This window comes from Phalacrocorax aristotelis, chromosome 10, assembly GCF_949628215.1.
Source record: "Phalacrocorax aristotelis chromosome 10, bGulAri2.1, whole genome shotgun sequence".
Taxonomy (NCBI): domain Eukaryota; kingdom Metazoa; phylum Chordata; class Aves; order Suliformes; family Phalacrocoracidae; genus Phalacrocorax; species Phalacrocorax aristotelis.
The window spans coordinates 18557514-18582752 of record NC_134285.1 but is presented as its reverse complement, the minus strand read 5'-3'; the positions used below and the strand labels follow the sequence as shown (position 1 = coordinate 18582752).

General features: G+C 56.9%; 1 protein-coding gene across 12 annotated transcripts; it reads left to right on the top strand.

The window, feature by feature from the left end:
- Window positions 1-2: 2 nt before the first annotated feature.
- LARGE2 (LARGE xylosyl- and glucuronyltransferase 2) lies at window positions 3-25016 on the top strand. 12 transcript variants are annotated; one of them, XM_075105521.1, is made up of 17 exons: window positions 3-139; window positions 3797-3895; window positions 5705-5865; window positions 18098-18271; window positions 18546-18802; window positions 19200-19282; window positions 19557-19680; window positions 20195-20366; window positions 20522-20626; window positions 20894-21006; window positions 21121-21246; window positions 21398-21553; window positions 21671-21834; window positions 22110-22388; window positions 22720-22866; window positions 23037-23232; window positions 23354-25016. In XM_075105521.1, exons 4-17 carry the CDS (start codon window positions 18172-18174, stop codon window positions 23549-23551), a joined length of 2220 nt encoding a protein of 739 aa, XP_074961622.1. In that variant the 5' UTR covers window positions 3-139; window positions 3797-3895; window positions 5705-5865; window positions 18098-18171; the 3' UTR covers window positions 23552-25016. The 12 variants fall into 12 exon arrangements, with proteins under 12 accessions (XP_074961622.1, XP_074961621.1, XP_074961624.1 ...); XM_075105514.1 differs by having other exon boundaries at window positions 4-139; window positions 19557-19673; window positions 20188-20366; XM_075105520.1 differs by lacking the exon at window positions 3797-3895.
- Window positions 25017-25239: the final 223 nt, after the last annotated feature.

The window sequence follows — 25239 nt, the reverse complement described above, 5'->3', positions numbered from 1 at the left end:
CCAGCCCAGCCCAGCCGAGCGGGAGGAGCGGAGCGGGACAGACGTGGCGGTCGAGCGCCGAGCAGCCGATTGGGCGGCGGTTTAAAGGACAGGGATCGGGACCTAGACCCGAACCCGGAGCGGGAGCCGAGCTGGGCAGGTACGGGTGGGCTGGGGCTGCTGGCTTTTGTGGGGGCTGAGAGGGGTCTGTGAGAGGCCGTAGGTGTCCCGAGGAGGGAGGCGTTTGCGTGCTAGGGCGTACGGGGCAGTTTTGGGGGTCCCCGTGAGGGAAGCGTTCCTCAGGCACTGGCCGCAGCGGGGCGGGGGGGTCGGTCCACGCGTGAATCTGGCGCTCCGTGGGCAGGGGCCTGAGCCCCCCCCCCTCCCTGAGTGGGGATGTCTGATGGACCCCCCGGGTTCGTGGGCGGTCCCCTCTTCGGTGAGTCCCCTCTTTGAACCCCTTGAGGGATTTATTTTGGGACGAGCAAGGTGTGACCGAGGGGGCAGGGGTAGCCCCGCTCCCCTGCTCTTTCCAAAGGTTGAAGGGGGGAGGAGGAGGAGGAGGTGCTGCCCCAAGGGGCTGCAAACTGTGGGTGGGACTGGAAGAGGTTTGGGGGGGCCTTGGGTATGGGGGACTGCCAACCTCGTGGTGTTTTTTTTATCGTGTGTGGCAGTGCTTCTTCTTTCGCGGGATCTGGGGCTGGGTTGGAGGAGGTTTTGGAGGGGAGGGAATGGGGGAGCACTGAGAGGAGGAGAGGTGCAGAAGGGAGGTCGTCAGGGCTGTGCAGTCAGTGCTTCCTGGCTCTTTTCCAGAGCCCACGCAGGACTTACACAGCCACAGTCACGGTCTAGTCTTTACTGCACTTAAGCACTAGCCCCCATTTTATAGGCAGGAGGCAGAGGCATGGGACCTGCCTGGATGCAGGCTGTTGCAAAAGAGGGCTCAAACCTGCGTTTGGTCCTGCAGACCCTCCCTGCTATGCCAAGTGGTGCTGGGCTGCACAGATTCTGCTCCAGCTCTGTCTCCCACTCAGCCAGGGGCAGAGTTACTCTGCACTGAGGATGCCTGGCCATCCTCTCCCTGCTGCGCCCTAAGCTGGGCCTAGCCCTTGGCACACCTTGTGGTGCAAAGATTGGCAGGGGTGCATGGGGGTACAGCTGCGTGCCTCCCTGCTGAACCTTTGAGGGTGCGCAGGTTGGGTGAGGAGCGTGTTTTGTGGCTTCTCGCAGGTTTCCCGTGTGCAAACAGAGCTCTGCCAAGCTGCCCCTCCTTCCTCCTCTCCAGTTACCTCCACACAATGGATGCAGTGTGTGGCTGCAGCTTCCTCTGCAAGAATTACAGTTGCATGGGCAGGCACTTTATCCTTTCTGATCTTTCCGCTTCTCCCCCTTTCCCCCTGAGGGTTTGTTTTCCAGCAGGCTGAGTTCAAAAAGGGCACGAGATACTGCTGGCAAACAGGCTGGTGCTAAACAAACCTTTTTAGTCAGAATCACATGGATTAGACCCAACTTTCCATTCACATGCAGTGCTACCTGTGAGCTTCTCTGCATTTCCCTGTGGCCAAGCTGCTAGTGTAAGTACCAAGGCAGGTGAGATAGCACCTGAAGCCTCTGACAGGTTTGGAGCACAGCTCACTGCGGGTAGGTGTGCGCTGATGGTGACTCTAGGGGTATATCCAGTGCAGGCTGCCGGGGCTACTGTCCTTCAGGTGGAAGCTCTGGCTCTGCCAGTCTGCAATCTGAGAGCTGACTGCCTAGGAGACTGCCAAAGACACCTTGTCTTCAGCCAGAGGTGAAGCTTGATATACAAAGTCCTTGGGCTACTCTGAACGGCATAGCTAGATAGTGTGGTTCTGTCCCTGAGCGAGGTTTTTTGGCAGATGCTTCCTCTTCATCCCCTGCCTCTCTCCAACCCACTGTCTGTCCTGTCCCCTTTCTGTTCAGCTCCGTCTTGCAGTGAGCCAGTTTGGAGGACTGTTTGATTAGCATCACGCTGCCTTTTTATGGTAAATATGCTGCAAGTGAGTGCTGTAGGGGAGGGGGTGGCTTCTCAGAGCAGCAGTGAGCCCATGAGGCTGGGCAAGACTTATATTGCCTTGGCTTATGGCCCCCACAGTGTTGGGGGGCACGAGGTAAAAGGCTGGGCTGAGGGGCTAATTCCTCTCTCAACTGTACCTGGAAAGATCTCTGAGCAGCTTCTTTCTTAGCACGTACTGTCAGTCTGGGTGCCAAGGGCTCATGATTACTGGAAATCCACTGGCTGTAACTGAGGCCAAATAGTTCCTATGCTGTGATGACGAGGGGTGCAGGCTCAGCACTAACGGTAGGAAAAGAAGCAAACCAAAAAAAGGAAACACTCTGCCAGCCCATCAGTGGGTACGGTGCTGAAGTCCAGCTTGCTTGGCTGCGAGTGTCTCGCTCTTTGCTCGGATCCACAAGACCACACCGTTTCTGGGGATCCTGACCCTCGGTGGAGCACTGCCATGTATCTGAGGCTGCTCATCCTAACTAATTCTTGCTCAAAACATACTGTGCAGGGTGCTGGGATAGGTGAGAACGTTTTCTTAGAGAGCCTGCCAGCGTTAGAGCTGGGGAGCGGGATGTGGGAGAATAGGCTCAGCATATCGGTGCTTGGCTCTGTCTTGGGAGGTTGGTAGTTGTGGGGGAAGTGGATATTCTCCCCAACCATGTTTTCCTGCCATCTTCCACCACGAGGAGGGAAGGAATATGGCAGTGTGAGGTCAGGGATGTGGATCTTTCTGGCTGTGGTTGGAAGGGAGCAGTCCTGGTGTGGGGTGAGACGGCCTTTCTGGCCCTGCTCCTTGGGGCATCCCTTCCTGCCCTGCTCAACTCCCACACTGTGGTGTGGCCATCTATTTTCTTTGCTTCTGGATGAGCTCAGCCAGTACTTTGGGATAGCTAGGGATAAATTGTGACTTGCTCCAAATAACCTGTAGACAGAGGCATGCCTTGGGAGTATTTTAGTCCCTGACACATGAGCCCTGCCTAGAATGGAAGGCCTGATTCACTCATGGTATCTCTGGAGGCCAGCACCTTTCAGGAGAGCTCCAAATCTCTGTCTAAATGAGGAGACGAGGGCAATGAAGCACACCAGGCTCTGAGCAAGGCATTGCTGGTAGTGGCAGCTTGCACCTCTGATCTTCAACATCCCTCCTGGGGCCTGGAAAGGCAGCAGCTGGCAGGGGTGTTGGTGGTGTAGTCCTTGAGTTCCTGAAGTGTTGCTGACAGGTCTATTGCTTGAAGCGGTAGTCTGAGGGGAAGGGAAACCCAGGTCAAACAAGCTTAAGGGGCCTTTTAATGTGTGTTTTGACTTGGAGGCATTATGTTGCTGTTCTCTCTCAGGGTGCCTCTGCCCTTCCCAGCTTAGCTGAGACTTGGCATCTCAGGAGAGAGGCTTTTTGGCTTCCCAGGAGGAGCAACATGTCTGGCAATGTGTGCAGAGCCCTGCTGTGAGATAGTGACCGCCTCCCGCCTCCAGATGCCCTTTCCAGAAAGCCATTTAGAGCCCCAGGCTGTTACTTGGATAACTCCCTTCCCCGATTCATTAGCAATGTGCAATCTCTCCTGTAATATCCCAAATCTGCCTGTGCTAAAGGCTGAGAGGGAGAGGCCATATCTTTTAATAAACATGTGATGCTGTTGGAAAAAACTTCTGGACATGCAGTTCTCTGGTGGCCTAAGTGAATGGAAACACTCCAACGGAGAGATGCAGCTGGGCCCTGAGGGAGAGTGTGCTGCAACTGCTTTTGGGTGAGGGGAGCAACTGCTTGTGGTTTCTGATCTGCCTTCCCCCCAGCCTCACCCAAGCTCCCCTGAGCCCACCTGGAGAAGGCAGCAGACCCGGAGATTGGTCCCACCACGCTGCAGGTCTTGCAGGTCCCTTTCACGGTGCTGTGTAAGTAACTGCTGGCCACTGGGTTGCAGCTGTTGGATGTGGGCCTCACTCTGGAGGTGCGGCTCTTGCCATGCGCACATGGGAAGTCTGCTTTGTGGCCGTGCTGTGGCGGATCCTGCTGGGCAGCGCTACCATGTGTGACAGGCACGTGCCTGGCTCTCCCCACTCAGTATTAGCTCTGCTGAAGGTGCGTTTGCTTTTCCAGCTCTTTGCTATTAACTACTCTGTCTTGTTGCCGGCAGCTTCTGCTTCCTATCCCAGGTGGGTGCCAGGGGCTTGGCTCTTGCCTGCCAAACTGCTCCCTGGAGATGCAGGGCTCTAGTAGCACTAGGAGGGCTGTGACTGCAAAAGGGCTGTGTGCTAGGTGAATTTGGCGCCCCAGTTCATATCCTGTTCCCCTTGCTCCATAAGTATCTGTCTTCAAGGTTCTCCCCTTTGGTCTGAGGCGGGAGCTGGCAGATCAGGACAAGCCGAGTGGGGATGATGGAGGTGATAAATGTCTGTTTACAGATGTGCGCCATAGTGTCTGTACATGTCCTCTTTCACTGGCTGCCCCTTGTAGGCAGATACTGAGGGCGACTTGCAAAGCAGAGGTAGTGTCAGGCTTTGTTGCTGAAGGAGGGTTTTGCTGAGCAGTTGTGGTGCTGTACTTCTTCACTGGAATTGCTGGGTTTCACTGTTCAGGTAGAAGCTGTTGTAAATTATTTCTTATTTCCAGGTCTTGTTGGGATTGATGTTGCCTCCCTTTGTTTCATATTGTGCTGTGCCAGGCTGACCTGAGGTTTGCTGTGGCTAGAGGTGTGCAACAGGGCTGGTGCCCAGCACACTGTACATTTGCTTCTCTGTTTGGGGCTTAAAAACAGGTGGGACAGACCAGAAAGATGGGTTTGGTAGGCTTTACCTGCTTTGAAGGTCCTGTTCCTCCTGCATCTTGGAGCAGTGATGTGCAGGATAGAGGGGCTTTAAATCAAAACTCCCGAGTCCTCTCTAATTCCTTTACCCCAACTTATTTGCATGGTTCTGTGCTTTTGGTTTGGGCTGTCTCCCAATAAGGAGGTGATAATCTCTGTAGCCTCCTGGGAGAAGGGCTTGTCCATTCCAGCCTGACTTGTAGGATATGGGTGCCCATGGGAGCTGGAGGAAAGGGGTCCGCTGGTAAGGTGCCAGCAGAGGAGGAGGATCCCTTCTTCTGAGGAGGAGGAGTGACATGTGCAGGCTGCTCCACTCTGCAGTGCAACTTGCATGGTGGTTTTTGCCTGCCTTCTCTCCTCTGCCTTTATCCCTTCTCTCTCCCTGTTGTGCATCTATCTAGATCGACTCTCTTGACTGCCCTCCTGGCACTGCCCAGGGTATGTCGCAGGGGCAGGTTACTGGACATGATAATTAATCTCTTCATTGCCTTACAAGCAAAATACTGCTGCTATGATGTTTGGGAGGGGGCCAGGGAACTTGCATCCCTCCCCCAGCTCCTTGTCCTACTGAAGAGTCGGTGCAAGGACTCGTGTGTTGCGACGGAGCACAGTGGCTGTGGCTTCGCCAGCACTTCTGGGGACACATGTACAGTCCTCCTTGCATGGGTGGGGAACGTGCTATGGGACAGTGCAGTGATCTGGGACTAGGAACATACAGCACACACACATTCTCCCATGGGCTGTCTGGGTAGCCTTGGGAGACACTGAGCTGTGCTTTGTAACAGGCTGGAGGAAAGGCACAGGCAGGACCAAGGTGTTGGGTGCTGCTGATGCTGTGCGGGGGCCCCAGAGCTTTCTTATGCAGTAGCTCTTCACGTGACTGTCTTTTGGGTTTCAGGCGACAGCAAGCTCCAAAACCTTCTAGTACAGCTGAGATGTGTTGTCTGCCCTTCACGCTGAGAATCCCTGGTTAAAGGGTGGTCCTCTCAGCCACCACCAGGCCCTTCCAGCATCTCCAGCTGTTCCCAAGTACCCCTGCAACATTGGCAGCTTCCAAAGGTTAGTTATCTTGCTTGTTAAGTAGACGGCATACATGTGTTCACTCCTTTCCTGTCGTAGTGCTTCTGTACCCAAACTGGTAAACTGGGGACAATTGCATGGCAGAAGGCCGTGGCTCTGTGGGTTTCCTCTCTACTGGGCATGTGGGTATTTGGGACCTGTGGGGAGGTTCTGGAGACAACACTGGTACTTGTGGGACCCCCATGGCCCAGTTCTCTGGAGGGAAAGACCAGATTCTCCCTGTGAATCCTTGGAACAAGTGCGGTCCCATCTCCGTGGCTGTTTTCAGTTGAACTTCCCTTGAAAATGCACATCTGGATCCTTCTCCCCAAACACTATTGCTTATTTCTAATGTGGGCAGTAGGTGACTGGGACCTGGGCTGAGGAGCTGGAACAAGCTCCCTGGGCCAGGGGAAATGGAAAGAACCCCTTCTGAAGGCTGGGAGCTTGTGTTGCTATTGTTCTGCCCTAGCAGCTTCTTTTCCCTCTGTCCTTTACACCAAGTGTTTCTTTGGGGCCACTGTTCTCAGTGGCCACCTCTCTCTCCTCTACCCCTCATTAGTGCAGGGCTTGGCATGCCAGCAGGAGGGAGCCTCGGTGTGTCTGCGCCTTGATTGGATTTGTCAAGGCTCCTTCCCTTTTCTTCCTGTTCATTGAGGGCTGAAACAAAGCAAATAGAAGAGAGGAATTCCAAAGAATAGGAGAGAGGGACTGCTGGAGTGACAGGCTGCCCCTGTGCACACGCATTCCCCCCCTCCTTGGTCTGACGGCAGAGCATTTTGGGAGGTGAGGTCTGTTCCCGGCACTCCTGTTCCCAGCTGCCACCAGCTGCCTGGCTCCGCATGGTGTGGGGCCGTGGCATGGTGTGCTGCAGCCCAGATTTCTCCTGTCCCCACTGCTTAGGTGGTTTCCCTGGTGAGGCTGTCCCTGCTGCATGCTGAAGTGCCGGCAGCAAGGAACGGAGGCTCAGGCTTGCTGTCTCCTCTTGGCGCAGGCATGGGGCCTGAAAACAGATTGAGGGAAACGGGCTGTTACTTGAACTGCTTTTTTTTGTCGTCGGCTGTGGTAAAAGGTTTCACTCTTTACCTGTAACAGGAAAGTTTCCCTTGTCAGGCAGCTCCAAGTGAGCCTGGCACAGAGCTGAGTGTCCTGCCTGGGTACCAGGGCAGCAAGGCACCGGCCCCTCCCTAGCCTGGAGCCAGATAAGCACTTGAACAAGGCCCTTCTGTGCAGACAGGTCTGTGAAGTGGAGACAAATGTGGTCTGGTGCTTGTATGGTTTCCCAGAAGGCAGGGGACTTGGGAGGGGAGTCATGGCTGGCCAGGCAAGGCTGCCACAACTGAAGCTTTGTCCAGTCTGATGGAGCCCATCGCTCCTTCCTCCACCATCCCCAGGCCATTGTGCAGGTTCCCCTTCATCCTGCCCTCAGCCCTGCTATGGATTGGATCAGAGGAGGGAACAGGATGCTCAGCAGCCCTTGCATAAAGTACTTGAGGAGAAATACATCCCTACCAGTGACCCCCCCTGCCTTTGCACTTAAGCCACAAGGAACAGCCTTTAAGCCACAGGCTCCGTTTCCTTCTTCCTCCTTGTTCTCTGCCTTCTGACAATCTCTGCACTCTGTGGTTTAATCAGAGAGTGGAGTAAAGTGCTTAGACTCCAAAATGTGCAGATTAGGGGGTTACTAATCCTCTTCCTCAACGGGTGCTCACATCCTGCCCAGACTGTTATCGAGCTTCTGTCCCCAGAGTGGAAACTCAGCCAAACTCAAGACCTCTACTTCTCCTCTTGCTTGCTGCGGAGAGGAGGAAGGGCGAGGGGTGACAGGAGAGTTGTGGGGGAGGAGGGAAGCGAGCTGTGGGCTTCCAAAATTTGCAAGGCGGGTTTGTAGTCAGCGCTGGCTGTCTTTGCTTCTTGTGCCCCACCTGGTTTTAGTGCTCCAGGAGCAATAAAGTAAGGGTTTGGTGTTCTGGTTTTGGGGTTTTCTGAGTGCTGTCTTCCTGTTTTGACAAAAAAAACTTTGTCAGAGGAAGCAACTGCTTCCCTATATGTGTGTGTGCGTGTGCATTTATTTATGTGCTGGGCGACTCGGTTCAGGTCTTGTTCCTTCCCTGTGCATACACTCCTCTCCCCCTATTCCCAGCTGTCTCTTTTGTACTCTTATTCCCACGGTACACCTGAAGGAGTCATGCTGCAACACTGCTGAAAGCACAGGGCTCCCCACCGAGAGCGGGAGTGCCTGGCAGTGCTGCATGAGGCTGGTCATATCCTCATCTGGGGAGGCGAAAATGCCTTTATAGGACATATGCTGTCAGCATGAAGGAGAAGGCAGAGTATTTGCTGTTCCAGATGGAGGCACCAGCAAGGAAGAGGGAGTAGGGAGGACAAATGTGGCGGGAAGGATAAGACACTTCCTGGATCTAGGAGGGAAACTTGACCCTAATGGTCACAGGATGGGCTGAGCTCTTATACCTGTCCCACTCCTGGTGCAGGGTGGGGTCTGCAGAGTTTGCTATGGGTTGCAGAAGACGTGAGCTTTTGTCCTGAGCCACTCATCTGCTGCTTGGTTGAGTTGAGATATGCTGTTTCTTCCCAGCCTTTGTCCTTTGGTGTGTGAGTTCAGGGTTTAGCTCAGCAGCGTGAGAAGCCCCAGGGATGGGAATGCATGGAGCAGCAGGAGGGGAGTGCTGGGAATGGTCAGTTAGGAGTTTGTGTCAGGAGCATACTCCTTTCTACTGCCTGGCTTTGGGAACTGCCTTCCCCCTGGGATCCACTTCCCCTCCTTTTTTTGTCCCCATCAGTCACTAACTCATTTCCAGTTTGCAAAATGTCCCATTTGCCTTTTTGCAGATAAGTTTGCAGTCCCTTAGGCCAGCCAGCAGCTCTTCCTCCACAGTGTTGTCAGAGCCTATTTGTAATGTGTACATCTCTCTGCAGCTCAGGTATCACTTCAGGTCTTACAAAATACCCAGGACACCCTGACTGGATGGCAATATTGCTGCTTGGGTTTTTTAAAGCCTGCCCTGCGCCATCCTGGTCTGCTATTTATAGTACAGTTGTTCCATCCCTCTGTGGATGAGCTCTGCTTTCAGCCTTTCTTGGGCACTGAGGGCACCAGTGCCAGGAATAGCTCTGTCAAGGAAGACATGGGAGCAGCTGCTTGGGCACAGCTCCCAGTTTGGCCCAGTCCCTGGTGGAAGAGGCACCAGGTTGCATCCGTGAGCTCTGACTCTTGGTGAGCATCAGCCTCCTGCCTCACAGATGCTTTTCATGCAGGGGAAGTGAAGGGACTGCCTTTCCTTGTCAGGTGCCCTATGTGTATCCCTGGCTCCCCTGTGCTGCTGAGGCTGCCAGAGTAGAGTTTGGCACTGGGAGAGGTGGTGCCTGGAAGAGTTGTTCCAGCGCCAGGTACCAGCAGTGAAGGACCTTGGCGTGATGTGCTTGCACTGTGGAGGGCAATTTGCACAGGAAGCCCTGTTCCCAGCATGTCCTTCAAGCAGTGGCTGTGCCCTCTTGGTTGTATATCCTGAACCGCTGCTCACTAGGGTGGGTGGATGCCTTTTCAGTGGGCACCTGCCATTGCTCGCACAGGGCCCTGCCTTCCTTCCCCCACAAGGCTGCTTGGCGGCCTTGAGGGAGCTCGAGCTGAGGTCTGAAAGGAGCATGCAGCGCAGAAAACACCAACACCCTCCTCAGCAATGCTGCTTGGATAGAGCTGCTCCATCCCTTTGGCTCATGGTGCTTGCAGCTTGTCTGGAGAGCAGAGCTGAACAAATAATTAATGGCTTGATTTAGTGCCCAAAATTAAAAGCTGGAGGAGAAAAACCCAACACAGCCAAGTTTGAGAGACCCTTTATCTTTTCTTTTAAATGTAATGCAGCTCACTTTCAAACAAAACAATGCAAAATGATACTGCTTTTTCTTGGAAAACAAAGCATTTTGTTCCTGTCCAAAACTTGTTGTGAAGTAGCAAATAGTTCTGAGCTGTCTGGAAACTGTAGTTTTTAATCAATAGCTAACTATTCAGCCAAGAACACTTACCCAGCTCTGTCAGTGATAGTGCCTGGCAGGCACCTGGGGGGCCTAGCTGTGTCCCTGGCACCTTCCCAGAGGTGGGACGGGAGGATGGTGTCATGTCTCTTGTGGACTCTTCCAGGCAGAGTGCTGGTCTGGGGTTGTTGGAGTCCCTTTGGCTCCTTTTTTTCCTGTAATTAACCTAATTTTATATGAGATGGTGCAGACTCCACAAGCTTGTTAGGGCTGGTCAGATGTACTGGGATATGGTCTCCCTTGTTCCCCCAGGGAGCAGCTCCCGGTGCAGGTTGTTCAAGAGCGTTTCAAGGTGGTGGGGAGATTTGGAGCAGGGGGAATCTCCTGTCAGTCCCTACCCATGGGCACTGCTACCTGGAAACTTAAGACATCAGTAGTTCACAGGGTGAAATTCCTACCCCTTTGCTGTATGGGGGGTGATGCCTGCCAGGTGCTCCAGCTGCGCTGATGGCAGAGCTGGGCCTGGTAAAGGGCTTGCTGCAGAATATCTTGGCTAGGAGTGGGAGCTCCTGGGTGCTGACCCTGCTTGGTTGCTGACCCTGCTTAGCTCTGACCCCAGGAACTGCTGTCTGCTGCAAGCCCGTGGCAGTGGAAATGTCAGGAAATGGTAGGGTGAACAGGTATTGATGCCCAGAGCACATCCGGAGAACAGGACACAGTGAACCTAATGGATTCAGAACTGGCCATTAACTGCAGCACAGATGTCAGCAAAAATACAGATATTGGAAACCTAATCCCAGCAGAGGGAAGGGAGCTGGAGATCAGCTCAAATGTTGTTCCTCTTCTGTTTCAAGAGGCAGGCAGGGCCCTCCTGCCCCTTGTAGTGCTCCTGCACAGTGCCTAAGCTTGGTCCCTCCTGTGCCTAGCTGTGCTGGCCAGGGGGGCATGTGGAAGAGATTTGATCCAGTACTCTGTAGCCTCTGTGTTGGTGTCAGAGCAGCTGTCCTGAGTCAGCCTTACCATTCCGTCAGGCCCAGAAAAAGGCCAGTCAGTATTGATAATTCACCAGCCGAGTATCCTCCCGTAATCAAACAACTTGTAGTCCAGGGAGGTAAAGCTGGAAGCAGTGTGTTGAGCAGATGGCTCCTCCATGAGCTCGTTGGGGGTATCAGTAGTACATTGGCAGGGGCTTACAAGGGGATGAGGCACTGGGGTCGCCTCCAGATGCCAGTTTGGAGCGGGGCTGGTGTACCCCACCAGGCTGTGCAGGAAACGGGCTTGGTGGGAAAGCCACGACTGGCATGGGCATGTGGGGCGCTCCCTTGTGCTGAGCCTGGCACTGTGGGCACGGGGCTGGCTGAGTGGTGGGGGAAGGTGGTCTGTTCCAGAGCCATGCTGGAGGGTTTGACTACCCTTGGATGAGGAGCTTCCTGCTGGCAGGGAGTGACTTGGTCCCTGAGAGGTGATCCTTACTTCTAGCCTGGGTTGCGACCCAGACGGTGGCATTGGCATGTCTGGGTGGGTGTCCTGGGCAGCATGCCTGGTGTGCTACAGCTCTGCTCACATACGAGCTTTCAGAATCTATCCTGCTGGTCCCCTGCTGCAGTGAGGGACAAACGCAGGACATGCAGAGGAGCGCAAGCTGGCACCCTGCTTTCTGCTGCCCTGGTGTCCCCACAGATGTGGTTGAAGGCTATTGCCAGATGGATCCTTCCAGCTTCTTCTTGGGCCTAACAGGAGCGAGCGCACTTAGGGACCATGTTTGTAGCTGGGTGGTCCCTTCGTGCCTTGCCTGAGAGTTGTGGCAAAATGCAGCTGCCCGACTTGTAAGTGTTGCAGAATGTCTGGTGGACTTACGCCTCCTACACAACACTTGCATGCTCTGCTGTGATGCCCAACTCCCCACATGTGCCTTGCACAGCCCTGTCTCCAGCTGGGGCTCTGCCGGGCAGCTGAATCCAGCGCCTGGTTGCAGACATGGAGATTGGCTGCAGTGCTGCAAAAGCAGACTGTCTAGCAGGCCTTCATGATCGGAGCCCCTGCCAAGAGGAGTTGCTCTCTGATGCATTCCTGGGGTTTCAGACATGGAGAGGTAAGCAGCGAGGCATGTTCCTGTGTCAGACCCAGCCTGAACTTGCTTGTTTCCTCTGGAAGCAAGGAAACAGTCTGGTGACAGAAGTCCCTGCTTCAGCCAAGCTTGGAGCTTCAACTAACACCCTTCAGAGCGACTGTTAGCTCTTCTTCCCCAAGTGTTATGCTTTCGTCAGAGAAGAGAAAGTGGCTTTTCAGTGTGACCTTTGCAGAATAAAAAGCTGAACCCTTAGAGCAGCAGAATTGTGTGTGGTGATAATCTTATGGGCCTGAGGAGAGCTTGATGCATGAGACTGAGCCATAACTGAAGCATAGATGACTGCTGTCCCAGGAAGATCTTCACCCTTCTGGGATTTTTTCTGCAGCTTGGTAGTGTTGAGGGCAGTGGGGAGACAGGGCACTTTCTTCTTTTACAACTCATGTGCTGATATTCGACTCTGGCTGCTGCTCAATCTTATCTCTAGAATATGGTGGCTGTTTTGCCACCAGGTTGCTCTTGCCAGGGAAATACAAAGGTGAACTTCTCATTTCAGTTTCACTTATCATAAGACTGGGGAGGGAGGGAGGGACGGCATAATCCAGAGCATGGGGTTTTAATCCTGTTCTCCTGGCCGAATTCCTTTCCGCCTCTGTAAATTCCTGCAGCTGCCCTGCTCTGTGCTGCCTGTGTGATATCTGCTGGCTGGCACAGCTCCCCTCGAGCAGCAGCATTTCAGCTACAGGGAGGGGGACAGGGAGGTGACCTGGAATCATGAGGCACTTTGTCAGATGGGTGCTGCAGTATGTGCTTTAAAGGTGACCTGCTGAACAAGGAACTGGCCTGTCCCCTCCCATCTCCTTTCGTAAGAGGAAAAGAGATAGTCCCCCGTTGCCTCTCTTCAAAGCATGGTGCCTTTTCTCAGTTGCCAGTCTTGCTGCGCAGCTCTCAATGTGGCTCTTGGGCCCTTTCTCACCTCCTGCGAGCCCGGGAAGCTGCTGTGTTGTGCTCCTGCTGAGGCTGTCTGAGCAGGTAAGCTAAATTGTTGATGTTCTCCCAGCTCCAGAAATGAGACCTGGGAGAAGGATTTGCAGTTTCTGTCACCTACAGCGAGGTAAAACAACAGGCAGCATCGCTCTCCGAGATCACTCCTCTCCTGATGCCGTGCAGCTCTTTACCAGGAACAGCCAGGCCACCTCTTCACTTGTAATGCCTGGGGGGGACATCGTAGGGGTGCATCAAGCCTGGGGCTGTTCCTGTGCCCCTCAGGGCTGCTGCCCTGTGACCTGCAGACAGTCTTGCTGTGCCTCAGCATCCCCTCTGTTGGTGCACGTTAGCTCTGGGAGAGGCAACAGGCTAAGATGCCCACCCTGCTGTGGGCCTTGTTGCCAGCTACGGTGCTGTGGAAAAACAGGGCTGCTCACCTCTGTGCTTGTGGGGCTGGGGGAAACATGCTGATGCAATGGGAAAGCTCCCACTGCTTAGCTCTCCCTAAACATTAACTGCTCACTTGATAGTCACTGAGCCAGAGAGAGCGAAGGCCAGTCAGGCTGAGCTGTGCCCCTACAAAAAGAGGGGATCTTGGAGGAGTGGGGTGCCAGCACATGGGCAGCTCTGAGGGGGAGCCTGGGGCAAGCAAGGTGGGTGCACCATCTTGGGAGCAAAGGCTGCTTGTGCATGGAGGGGTGGCCTATGGGCAGCCAGCCTCGGGTTCCTGCCCCCACCTCAGGTTGGGGTGAGCATGCACCCAGTGTTTGTGCAGCTGCCTGGCTTTGCTGGCTCGACAGTCCCTGTCCCCTGGCTATCACCCTGTTGTCACTGGAGGCAGGGATGTCCAGGCATGAGGTAAAACCAGGGTCACACCTGCCCCTTCCCCAGCATCCACTGCCAGCCTCTCCTAGCAAGACCAGCAAGAAAGAGGACCTGAGTGCCTCTTTCTGTCCCGTTTGCCACATTCCTGATCCCTGCTGATGCAGGAGCTGCCCTGCTCCCTGTGAGGACATGGGGGAGGGAGGATAACCTGCTGCGAACAGCACTTTTGCCCTGCATCCTCATGCTGGGGTGGGAAACTGGCAGTATTGGGAAACCTCTCATCTTACTGCTGGCTGTGCTTGTCTGGTGAGAGCAAGGAGACTGAGGAGGGAGGGTGGAGAGGCAAGTGTTGTGGCTGCAGGGACGGGTAGAGTTGGGATGCTTGCGTGCTGTGCTGTGGCTGCTGGTACCCGCTGTGCCCCTTGCCTGGGAGCTGCTTCCAGCCTTGCCTTCCACTTGCTGTGCCTTTAACGTTTCATGGGGGAGGAGAGGCTGTGTAGCTGCCTCCCTGCTTGCCATCTCCTCCCCACCGCCATAAACATCCTAAAACATTTCCACCTCGCCCGTAATCCCCAGCAGCCTGCCCTGGCTAGTGAGGGCCTGGCTGGGTCTCACTGCTGGGCCCTTGCTTGTGGGAGCAAGATAGGGAGGTCAGGAAAAGCATGCAGAGAGGTGGCAGTGGTCAGCCGGAGCAGGAGGCAGTTTCATCCCTTGGAGCAGTGCTACTGTCAGGAGGTTGCAGGAGGTCTGGGCTTCTCCCAGGAGCGTGGGTAAGCCTTGTGTGGCTGCTGCCTCCAATGCCTCAGCTGGAGCACTTGTTACTTGATGGATACCACAGGGCAGGGACAGTACAGTCCTGGGGGGCTGAGCTCCATGTACCCTGGGCCAAGCATGAGGGCAAAGGGGACTCGGGGTAGCGGGGCAACCTGGGGTTTTCCTCTCCCTGCCTGGGCTGGGCTGGGCAGAAGGGTGCATGTTGGGACTGCCTGTTCTAATGGAGCTCTGCGAGGACAAGCAAGAGCTGCCTGAGCGGGAGGTAAATGTGCCTCCTGGACCAGCGATTTCAGCGCTGCCTGGGTGGAGACCCAGCCTGCCCCTGCCCTGGGGCTCGAGGGCTGCCTTTGCAGGCGCTGCTCTGGCTTTGCAAGGCAGGCTGGGTCTTGCTGCCGCAGCTTGCCTTTGAGTTACGGGGTGGGGGGCAATTTACCTTTCATCTAAATTACTATGAAGGCAGTTTGCATCCTAATCCCTTTGCCTGCTGCTGGTGGTGGCCTCCTCCCACCACACCCTGCCTTCTCCAGGCTCCTGCCAAGGCAGGCAGGAGGGCAGGGGGCTCCTCCTTCTGCTCTGGCCCCGGGCAGGAGCCTGCTGTCTTTCCCCAGCCCTGGGGCTAGGTGTGGGGGGTGGGAGTTGCAGGTAGAGCCGGTCTCTGCATAGTTAGCATTCCCAGCCTCCTGTTCCTCATGCTGCCATCCTGCTAGCTCCCAGTGTGCTGGGCAGGTCTGGGGGACGCTGCACTCTCTGGGGAGCCCCGGTCTCCTGGGGTGGTGGGGCTGGAGCAAGCCTGGGCAATTGGGGGGCAGCTCTTGTTTCCCTTTCAAACCTACAGTGGTGTTTGCCCTGTCCAGGTGAGGGTCTAGTGCTTGGGTGGCAGCTGATATCTCTTCTCTCTGGTAGCGAGCACTGCACCCCACCCATGCCATACTTGCATCCCAGGCTGGCCATGCAGCCCCTCTGTGCCAGCCAAGGGGAGATGGGGCGAGCTCTGCTGCCTTCCAAAGTCCCCACCCTGCAAGTATCCCTCTTTGTGGATGAAGGCCCCCACACCTGCCTCACAAAAGGAGGAGGCAAGTGCTGGGTAGGGGGTAAATAATCCCGATACTTCCCTTATCTCAGCAAAGGAGGGATATTTGAGGCCTGGGAGTGGGAAGGGGGCTGGAGGGAGGGCGGGTTCTTCCCTGTTACTTTGGACAACTCTGTGCCCCTGGCGCTGGGGGCTCTTGAGTAGAAAGCAAATTTAATCTCTTGTTTTGTTTGTTCTTTCTTCCCCCGAAAGGGGGGCCAGCGCGGGGCTTGCAGGGGGGAGCTTGGGTTTGAGAGCCGGGGGGGGGGGGGGGGGGGGGGGCGGGAAGTGTCAGATCTGAAAGGGAGGAGTAAAGGGAGGACTGGGAGCAGCAGCAGCGGGCTGCCAGCCGGCTGGAGAGGCGCCCAGGGAGGAGGAGGAGAAGGGGAAAGGCAGGTAAGGAAATCGCCTCCTGGGGGACAGGCAAGTAGCCAGGTGAGGAGGGGGAGAGGGGATGGCAGGAGGGAGGGGGATGCTACTGTGGGGATGGATGGAGTCCTTGGGTGCGTCTGGGAGGGTCTTTGGCAGCTGGCCTGCTGCAGGTCCCATCCTGTGCCCCAAAATTGCTGTCCCGGTAGCACGCTCATGTGCAGGCTGGGGACAGAGTGCTGCTCCCTGCAGTGAGGCCTCCCCAGCGGGGCCATGGGGGCAAGTGGGAGTAGGAGGGGTGCTGCTGTGTGTCCCCACCTTCTCTCTCCTTCGTTTGTGCTAAAGTCACTTTCCCATCCCTCAGTTTCCCAGACTGCTTGATGCTGGCTGACCACCCTCATCTTGCCTTGTTTCCCCATGCCTCTCGTGCCATCAGCCCAACACAAAGTGTGGGGGATGCCCAGACCAGGCAGGAGGGGTGGAGATCAGCTTGTGGGATGGGAGACAGGCTGGCAGCAGCATGCGGAGACCTTGCCAGATGCAGCATGGCTCATGGCTGTGGTAGGGAGAAGGAGTGCCTGGGCCTGGAGTGCTCCATGCATCAGCTACCTCTTCCGTGCCATGCCTGCGGTTGGTCTTTTCTATAGAGCAAAAAGAGCAGGGCAATGCTGGGCCCTGCTTGCAGGGAGCTGTGGTGCCAGCAGGACCCCTTCTCGGCCAGGAAAAGGGTTGCAGCCCTCAGGTGCCATGCCTGCTGCCACAGGGGCTCGGAGCGGGTTAGGGTGGCCATGCTCCCTCTGGCTGGCCTTGCCCCAGCCCTTGCAGAGCCTGAACCTGTTGCTGCCTGTCGCTTGCTCCTGGTGAACTTGCCATCTACCCTCAGCAGGGTAGGCAGGCATTTGCATGCTGGCCCCAGGGTTGCTTAGGGTGGTGTTTTCCCAGGCTGCCTCTTTCGGCCCCCTGGGTACTGCTGGCCCCATGGGCATCTGCACATCAATGGTCTCCAGTGGGGTGCATGAAGGGGAGCAGGCCTTAATCCGGCCCATTCATTCCTAAGGCAGCTTTTGTTGAGCCTCCAGATGTTGTGTGGAAGGCAGGGCCTCGGTCTGGAGCTGCAGCGGGCAGGCAGGGGTACGGAGCAAGGCCAGCCACCAGCCAGGGAGAGGTTGGTGTTCCCTTGCTTTGTGTGTCTTTGTCTGTCCTGGGCACCTGGCTCTTCGGGCTCTCTGGGCAGGGGTCTCTGGAGGTGGGCTTTCTGTCCCATTGTTGAGCTTGGGCACAGGAGCGTGGCGGCCTGCCCAGTCGGGGAGCGTCTCACCACCAAGGAATGAAAGCACAGCATGCGTGGCTGGAGCTGCCGCGGTGGGGCCATGGGGGTCCCCTGGTGTGCTCCGTTGAGCCAGCAGTACCGGGAAGTGAGTTTGGGAATTTTCCACGTAACTTCGTTGGGGCAGGTAGGTGTGAGTTGAGGGGGAGGCATTTGGGCTGCGGCCGGCCTCAGTATGGAGTGCTGCGGGAGTTCCCCTGAGCCTGCCGGTGGGAGGGCTGGGAAGGAGCCAGCGTGCCCAGCTGGGCTCCTCGGCTGTCTCTGTGTGGGCTGCGCCCCACCCAGCCTGGCACGTCCTTCAGGCAGTGTCTCAAGAGCAGTGGTGGCCCCTCCAGCCTCTGGAGGTGGTGGGGGAGGGACCTGCGCTCCCTCTCAAGGGCAGGCTCCATTAACCGTCCTGTGACTGGCCACCCGGATCGGTGAGGACCTCTCCAGCACAGCCTCTCTCCTCCCCTGGGAGCCCTTCATTCTTTCCCCTTGCCTGTGGGATGGCAAGGAACAGAGCTGGAGTGGAATCACTTGGAGGACTCCTTCCCTCCTCCCATGTTTGAGGTCCCCCCGGGAACCGTGCGGCCGCAGCAGGCACCACTGTGGGGCAGGTGCCAGGGGGTCAAGATGCCCAAGCGTGGGCAAGAGGGTGCCAGCTGGGAGAGGCTGTCACCGGAGCAGCAAAGGGCATCTCTCTTGCCACTGTGCTCGTCCAGGCGATGTCCTGGAGGGAGCAGGAGGCAGGGGACATGCTGCTGGGGGATGTCAGGGCTCCTGGGTGTGGGCTGCAGGGCTGCTGTTGACACCATTTTCTCTGCTCCCCTGCCCCTCACAGACTCTAGGATGCCGGGGCTGGCCAGGCTCGGGCTGCCCACCTGATCCTTGCCACTCCTGTCCTGCTGGCACACCATGTTGCGCTCCTGGCGCGTGAAGCTGAAGCTGCTGCTCGCCACGGTGACCCTGGCCGTCCTCCTCTCCTGGCTCTACCTCTTTGTGGGCAGCCTTGAATGTGAGTTGGGGGGTCCTTTTTGGATCAAGGGATGGTCCCCAGCAGAGGGTGGGGCAGGGGAGGCCAAGGCCTTGGGGCGATTGCTCTGTGGCCATGCAAATCGCTGCAGGTGTATCCAAGCTCTGCATTTCCAGGGGCATCCCTGGGGATCGGGGAGCAGAGCTGTGAGATTGGCTGGGCACACACCGGGCTTTGCCCCACCTTCCGCACCCAGTCCCTCTCTGCTGAGCTCTGCCTTCCTGTGCCCGTTGCATGCCCCATGTCTCCTCTGCAGATGGCCGCTTCCTCTTGCTGCCGCCCTGCCTGGGCGAGCAGCCGAGCCGGGATGTGGAGCGGGAGGCACTGGCTTCGCGGGTGCGCAGGGTGGAGGAGGAGAACCAGCAGCTGCGCCTACAGCTCAGCCAGGCGCAGGCGGAGGGCAGTGACAGCAGCCCGCAGTGGGGGGCCTCCGCCAATGGCGGGGAACCCCCCAGGGGCGAGCGGAGCAACCGCACGGCCTGTCCCAAACAGCGGGTGGTGCACAAGTGTGAGGTGGGTGGCACTGGCGCGGTGGATAGGGGATGTCTGATGGGCGGCTGGGACCCTGGCTGAGTGTGGATGGATGTGCAACCTGCCTGGCACTGCTCTCCCCATGCTCTGGCCGTGCTGGGGCCTCATTCTGGCTCTCCGTGGTGCTCAACAGGCCACAGCCAGTGGGTGAGGGTGTCTTGCCTCTCCAGAGAGGCAGGCCAGACAGGAGGAGTGGCAGTCAGACTCCTGGTCCCTGCTTCTGAGCCGAGGGACTCCCACCTCCCTCTGGGGCTCCCTCCCCAGGAGAAGGCCTGGGTTACGGAGTCTGACCCCATAGCACGGCCCCACGGAGGAGCAGATGGGCCCCTGCAGGGGTGGGCTGTCCAATCTCAAAAAGGCGCCGTTTGTCTCTGGGCAGCTCCTGCACGTTGCGATTGTGTGCGCCGGGCACAACGCGAGCCGGGATGTGGTCACCCTGGTGAAATCCATCCTTTTCCACAGGTAATGGGGAGGTGCCATGCCAGGTGCCCGCTGGTTTGGGGTTCCCAGATGAGCTGCTGCAGGGGGGACAGTGCTGTGGGAGAGGAGCTCTAGGGCTTTCCTCTACCCCCTGTGCCATTCCTTAGAGGACCAGAGGGGTATTTGTTTCCCCCAGATGGTTGATTTTTCTTTATCTGCACCCTCAGCTGATCTCCATCCCCTGGCAGGGGTGGGAGGAATGGGGACCACATCCTCTTCTTCCCGCTGTGGTGCTGAGTGCGCTTGCCCTTGGCAGGAAAAACCCCCTCCACTTTCACTTCATCACGGACTCCGTGGCCCACCAGATCCTCCAGACGCTCTTCCAGTCCTGGATGGTGCCGTCTGTCCACGTCAGCTTCTACAACGCCGATGACTTGAAGGCAGGCACTTGCACCTCCTTTGCCCTGTCCCAAACCAGTGCTTGGAGGGCTGAGGGGAGCAGCAGAAAGGGGCAAGCAGGAGGGGGTTTATTAACTGTTTTGCCTCTGGCCCCTTGGTTGGTTGCTCCCTTTTCTGGACTTGTTGCTGGTCCAGCTGAGAAGGGGGCACAGGGCTGGTGCTGGCGGGGTGGGGAGGCCCCTGGGGGTAGCGTTGCCTCTGCAGTGGAGCTGGGTCCCCCACCAAGCACTGAAACACTGGGGTTCAGGTGGGGTTTCTGGTGGCTGGAGGAAGAGCAAGGCCAGGGTGAGAGCAGAGGAGATGCAGCCAGTGAGCGCCTGGGGAGAGAGGTGTGTGGCTGCTGGTGGTGCAGCTAGAGTTGATGCTGCAGAGCATCCATGGCTCTTGTGCCCCTTTGCTAGCCTCTTGCATGGGGTGCCGGGCACACAGAGCCATCTTGTCCAGGCAGGGGAAGGGCATGGCCATGCCCAGCCCTGAGGCCGTGTCACCTTGCAGCCGGAGGTGTCGTGGATCCCCAACAAGCACTACTCCGGCATCTATGGGCTGATGAAACTGACGCTTGCCAAGGCACTGCCTTCCAACCTCTCCAAGGTCATAGTATTGGACACTGACATCACCTTTGCCACCGACATAGCTGAGCTCTGGGCTGTCTTTGAGAAGTTTTCTGGTGAGGACAGTGTGCTGCTGGGACCTTGACAGGGCCCTAGGTGCTGGGCTCAGGGTGGCAGTCCTCATCTGCCATGGCACCGGCACAGTGGGTTTGCTTGGGCCCTCTGAATCTACAAGAAGACCAGCTGCATCCACATCCCTCTCTTTCCTCAGACAAGCAGGTGATTGGGCTGGTGGAGAACCAAAGTGACTGGTATCTGGGCAACCTGTGGAAAAATCACAAACCATGGCCAGCCCTGGGACGTGGCTTCAACACGGGTGAGTGTGGGCTGCCAGGGTGGGCCCTGCAGCTGGATGGTGCATCCAGCTGAGGTGACACTTAGCACGGGGAGTCTGGGGAAGGCTGAGGTGAGGCTGGAGAGTCTGGTGGGCACAAGGGAGCTGCTACAGTGTCCTGGGGTTGTTTGGCTGGGTGCAGAGAAACAGCATGTCCCAGGGGCCAAAGGCCTGCAGGCTGCTGTGCTCCAGCTCAGTAATGGCTGGGTGCTCCCTCTGTGACCCAGTGCCTTCCTCCTCGGCACCCAGGGGTGATCCTGCTCCTGCTTGACCGCCTGCGTCGCTTGGGCTGGGAGCAGGTGTGGCGGCTGACGGCAGAGCGGGAGCTCATGAGCATGCTCTCCACCTCACTGGCCGATCAGGTAATGGTCCCAACTCTGGAGTGGTTGGCCCTGCCGCATTCCTGTAGCACTGCTGGCCCAGGGTGACCATGCTGTCTTCCTGTCCACCTGTGCGCTCGCCTTTCTCCCTCCTAGGACATCTTTAACGCAGTGATCAAGCAGGACCCGACCCTGGTGTACCGGCTCCCCTGCTTCTGGAATGTGCAGCTCTCTGATCACACCCGCTCAGAGCAGTGCTACACCGAGGTCTCGGATCTCAAGGTGGGTGGGTTTAGTTGCCTTTGAGACTGGGAAGGACCTGAAGGGCAGCGTGTGCTGGAGGTCTGTGGGACTCAGCATGGGGTCTGCGGGTTTGAGGAGCACTGGGTGCTGCTGACTTCCCCTCCATGGCATGACACACCACTGCCCTCAGGTGATCCACTGGAACTCGCCCAAGAAGCTGCGAGTAAAGAACAAGCATGTGGAGTTCTTCCGCAACCTCTACCTGACCTTCCTGGAGTATGACGGGAACCTGCTGCGCAGGGAGCTCTTCGGCTGTGCCAGTCTCCCCAGCCCGCCCAGCGACCAGGTGAGGGCAATTGCAACCCTGCCCCTGACCCCAGAGGGTGGGGTGGGCAGAGGCCCCACACAGCCACCCCAGCTCCCAGGGAGGCTCCTGCTGTCCCTCACCTTCATGGCATTGCAGCTGCAGCAGGCACTGGAGGAGTTGGACGAGGACGATCCCTGCTATGATTTCCGCCGGCAGCACCTAATGCAGCACCGCGTCCACCTGTTCTTCTTGCAGTATGAGTTCCTGGCCCTCCCCAACCCCACTGATGTCACCCTTGTGGCCCAGCTCTCCATGGACAGGTACTTGCTGGTGGGAGGACCGAACCCACCTCCAGTGTTCTGGGGTGGCTCCACAGCTTGGGATATACCAGGGATCTCAAAACATGGGTTCTTCACCCTCAGACCAGTGCTTTGCAGTGAGGAGCAACACCCAAAGCTGCGAGCAGCAATTCTTCGTGCTCCCCCCTGAACTGGGTGCTCGGCTGGCACACGTTACTGGCAGGCACTCACTTCTGGGTTTGGCCAAGCTGCTGCGGGGCAGGGCTCCTGCTCACACAGTGCCCTCTGCTTCACAGGTTACAGATGTTGGAGGCCATCTGCAAACACTGGGCAGGCCCCATCAGCCTGGCGCTGTACATGTCAGATGCGGAGGCTCAGCAGTTCCTGCGCTACGCCCAGGCCTCAGAGGTGCTGAGTGCCCGCCGCAACGTCGCCTACCACATTGTCTACAAGGAGGGGCAGTTCTACCCCATCAACCTCCTGCGTAACGTGGCCTTAGCCAACACACAGACGCCGTATGTCTTTCTGACGGACATTGACTTCCTGCCTATGTATGGCCTCTACGATTACCTCAGGTAAGGCTTTCTCCAGCCAGCGCTTCCTCAGCCTGCTGGGCTCCCCAGGCAGGGGCGTCTGCAGGAAACGCCTTGGGCAGCAGTTCTCAACAAGCAGAAACTGTTTCTTTTGTGTTCAGCATTGGGACCCTGCCCTTGCTTTTTGTCAGACACCAGCAGAGGAGGAAGCAGCCATGGCTGTGAGGGCTGCCCTGTTTCTCCAGCCTCTGCACGGCACCACTATAAAGTGTCTAAACTCATTAATAACCTGGGCAGCCTGGAGGGGCTGAGGAAGGAGGCTGTGGCCATGGCTCACAGCCAGGGAGACCTCACACCCTTCCTACCACCGTAGGAACTCCATCCAGCAGCTGGAGCTGCCCCAGAGGAAGGCAGCTCTCATCGTGCCGGCGTTCGAGACCTTGCACTACCGCTTGACCTTCCCCAGATCCAAAGCAGAGCTGCTCTCCATGCTGGACATGGGCTCCCTCTACACCTTCAGGTAGGGACATGAGGTGCCCTGCTGTCCAATGGGGCCGTCATACCCAGCAGAAGCCAGTTTTGTACCCTTGTGCCTGCGGGGCAGCTGGTTCAGAGGACCACTTGTATCTTCTGCCTGTCTTGGGGAGCTGCGAGTTTTGCCTGGTCTCTCATTTCCATCTCTCCCCGCAGATACCACGTGTGGCCAAAAGGCCATGCCCCAACTGACTATGCCAAGTGGCGGATGGCCACCGTGCCGTACCGCGTGGCGTGGCAGCCAGACTTTGAGCCTTACGTTGTAGTGAGGCGAGACTGCCCCAGGTACGACCAGAGGTTCGTGGGCTTCGGCTGGAACAAGGTGTCCCACATCATGGAGCTGGATGCGCAGGTGGGTGAGGGGCTGCTCCTGGCACCATGGAGGCGCTGGGAGGTGGGGGTCTTGGCCAGGCAGTGACATGTTGGTATCACTAAGCTGATGCTAACAGTAAGGGCTGCTGCTCTGCCCCCAGGAGTATGAGCTGCTGGTCCTGCCCAACGCCTTCATGATCCACATGCCCCATGCTCCCAGCTTTGACATCTCCAAGTTTCGCCTAAGCGCAGGGTACCGGGGCTGCCTCCAGATGCTGCGGGAGGAGTTCCACCAGGACCTGTCACGGCGGTATGGGGCTGCCGCGCTTAAATACCTCACCGCCGAGAGAAGCCTGTGATGCCTGGGGACAGCAGGTGCGGGGTGCTAGCAGCGTGCTGGAGAGGGAAGGGTACAGGGCCTTCCTCCTGTCCTGGCCCACTGCAGCAGCCTGGCCCAAGGGAACCGAGCTGCCTGCACAGTCTCTCCAGCCCAGCAAAGGCGAGCCTGTGGGTAAGATGGAAGATGCTGGTTGCAAGAACAGGCAGTGCCTGCAGGTCAAGCCGCTACAGCGTGGCCAAGGTGGTTTTTTTTTTTTTTTTCAGAGCAGCAGCCTTCCCGTGTTACAGGGGAACCTCCCCATGCCAAGGGCCAGGGGAAGGGGTCTCCTCCTTCCCGTTTTAGTAGATGTGGATTATCAGCCTTCCTTAGCTCACCTCAGCCTGGGGCACATGGCTCCGTGAGAAGCCTGGGAGCTGTATCTTATCCTGCTCTGCCTCTGCTTTGTGGGCCTAAGTCCCAGTGCTCCGCATACCCCTCTGAGCCTTTGGTGAGTGGGAGATAAGGATGTAGGGCATCTTTTTGCATCCTTTGTGGAGCAGGCTCAGAGAAAGCCTCCCAGCATCCTGGGAGGGGGGGCCAGGGAGTACCCGGAGGTGTGGAGAACTGGTTCAAACCCAGACCAAGGCTGGCAGGTTAACAGGGCAAAATATTGTTACTCCCCATTCATGTGGATGCAAAGTCTCTAGCGGGGCTGGCCCGATGCTGGTGCTGTTGGAGTCGCCTAGAGCAGGATGGGCTGTCTGCCTTCCCCAGCAGTGAGTGCCTGGAGTGGGTTCGTGTCTCCCAGCTGGAAGCAGCAGTGCCAGTGACAGGCATGTGTCTGGGGGCCATGAACCACACCTGGAAGCCACTGCGATAGGCAAAACAGCAGCTGTGGGGGCCAGCACATGCTTAGAGAAATTTCTGGCAGGGGACCACCCCATTCCTCCCCAGCCCTTGGCAGCACAGATGTTGCCATCAGCAATCAGGGATGTGGTTGACACTGGGATAAGACCATAGCTGAGCACTGTGGTGAGAGGCCTGTGCTGGTAGCAGCTTGGTCAGGCACTGTGCCACTGCTATCACACACTGGAGCATAGAGGATGCACTGCTTTCCTCACGCTATTTAAATTATTTAATACTTTCTCATAAAAATGAAATGATGAGGGTGTCCTGGTTGTGTTTTGATTTTGGGTTTTTTGTTGTTGTGGTTTTTTGTTTTTTGTTTTTTTTTTTTTTAAATCCTTTCTTCCTCCTGGATGATTTTGCTGGTGGCCCTGGAGGCTCTCCAGGCCAGTTGCTGCTGCAATCTCCACTGTTCTCTCCTTAGCATTACTCTGGGCTGCAAGAGCCAGCTCCGTGCAGGTATAGGATTTCCGTCCATGGTGGGAGTGGCTAGGAGGAGCCATACAAAGCACGGGGGTCTGGAAAGGGCACAAGCACCTCTTGCTTATAATGTCTTTTTAATTTAATTTTTTTAATTAAAGCTTTTTTATTCTTTTTCACATCTTTGGACCTGCCTGGTTATTTTTATTCCTGCTGCAAGCCTGTGCCTGTCCTCTGGAGGGAAGGCAGCGAGATGAGCGCAATGCAGGAGTAGCCTGAGCTGTGGTTGGAGAAAATCATCGCTGGGCTTACTCTACCGGGTGCATTTGAAGCCTTTCCCTTTCTTGTGGGCACAGCGGGAGGGTTGGGGAGCAGGGAGCAACAGCAGGCAAAAGAAATGCC

Excerpts from the sequence above, each read along its gene's own strand:
- LARGE2 (XM_075105523.1), top strand. The coding sequence starts at position 18,172 with ATGTTGCGCTCCTGGCGCGTGAAGCTGAAGCTGCTGCTCGCCACGGTG. Across the intron at positions 18,803-19,199 it reads GGGTGGTGCACAAGTGTGAG|CTCCTGCACGTTGCGATTGT; the intron begins GTGGGTGGCACT and ends GTCTCTGGGCAG. Across the intron at positions 22,389-22,719 it reads GGCCTCTACGATTACCTCAG|GAACTCCATCCAGCAGCTGG; the intron begins GTAAGGCTTTCT and ends CTACCACCGTAG.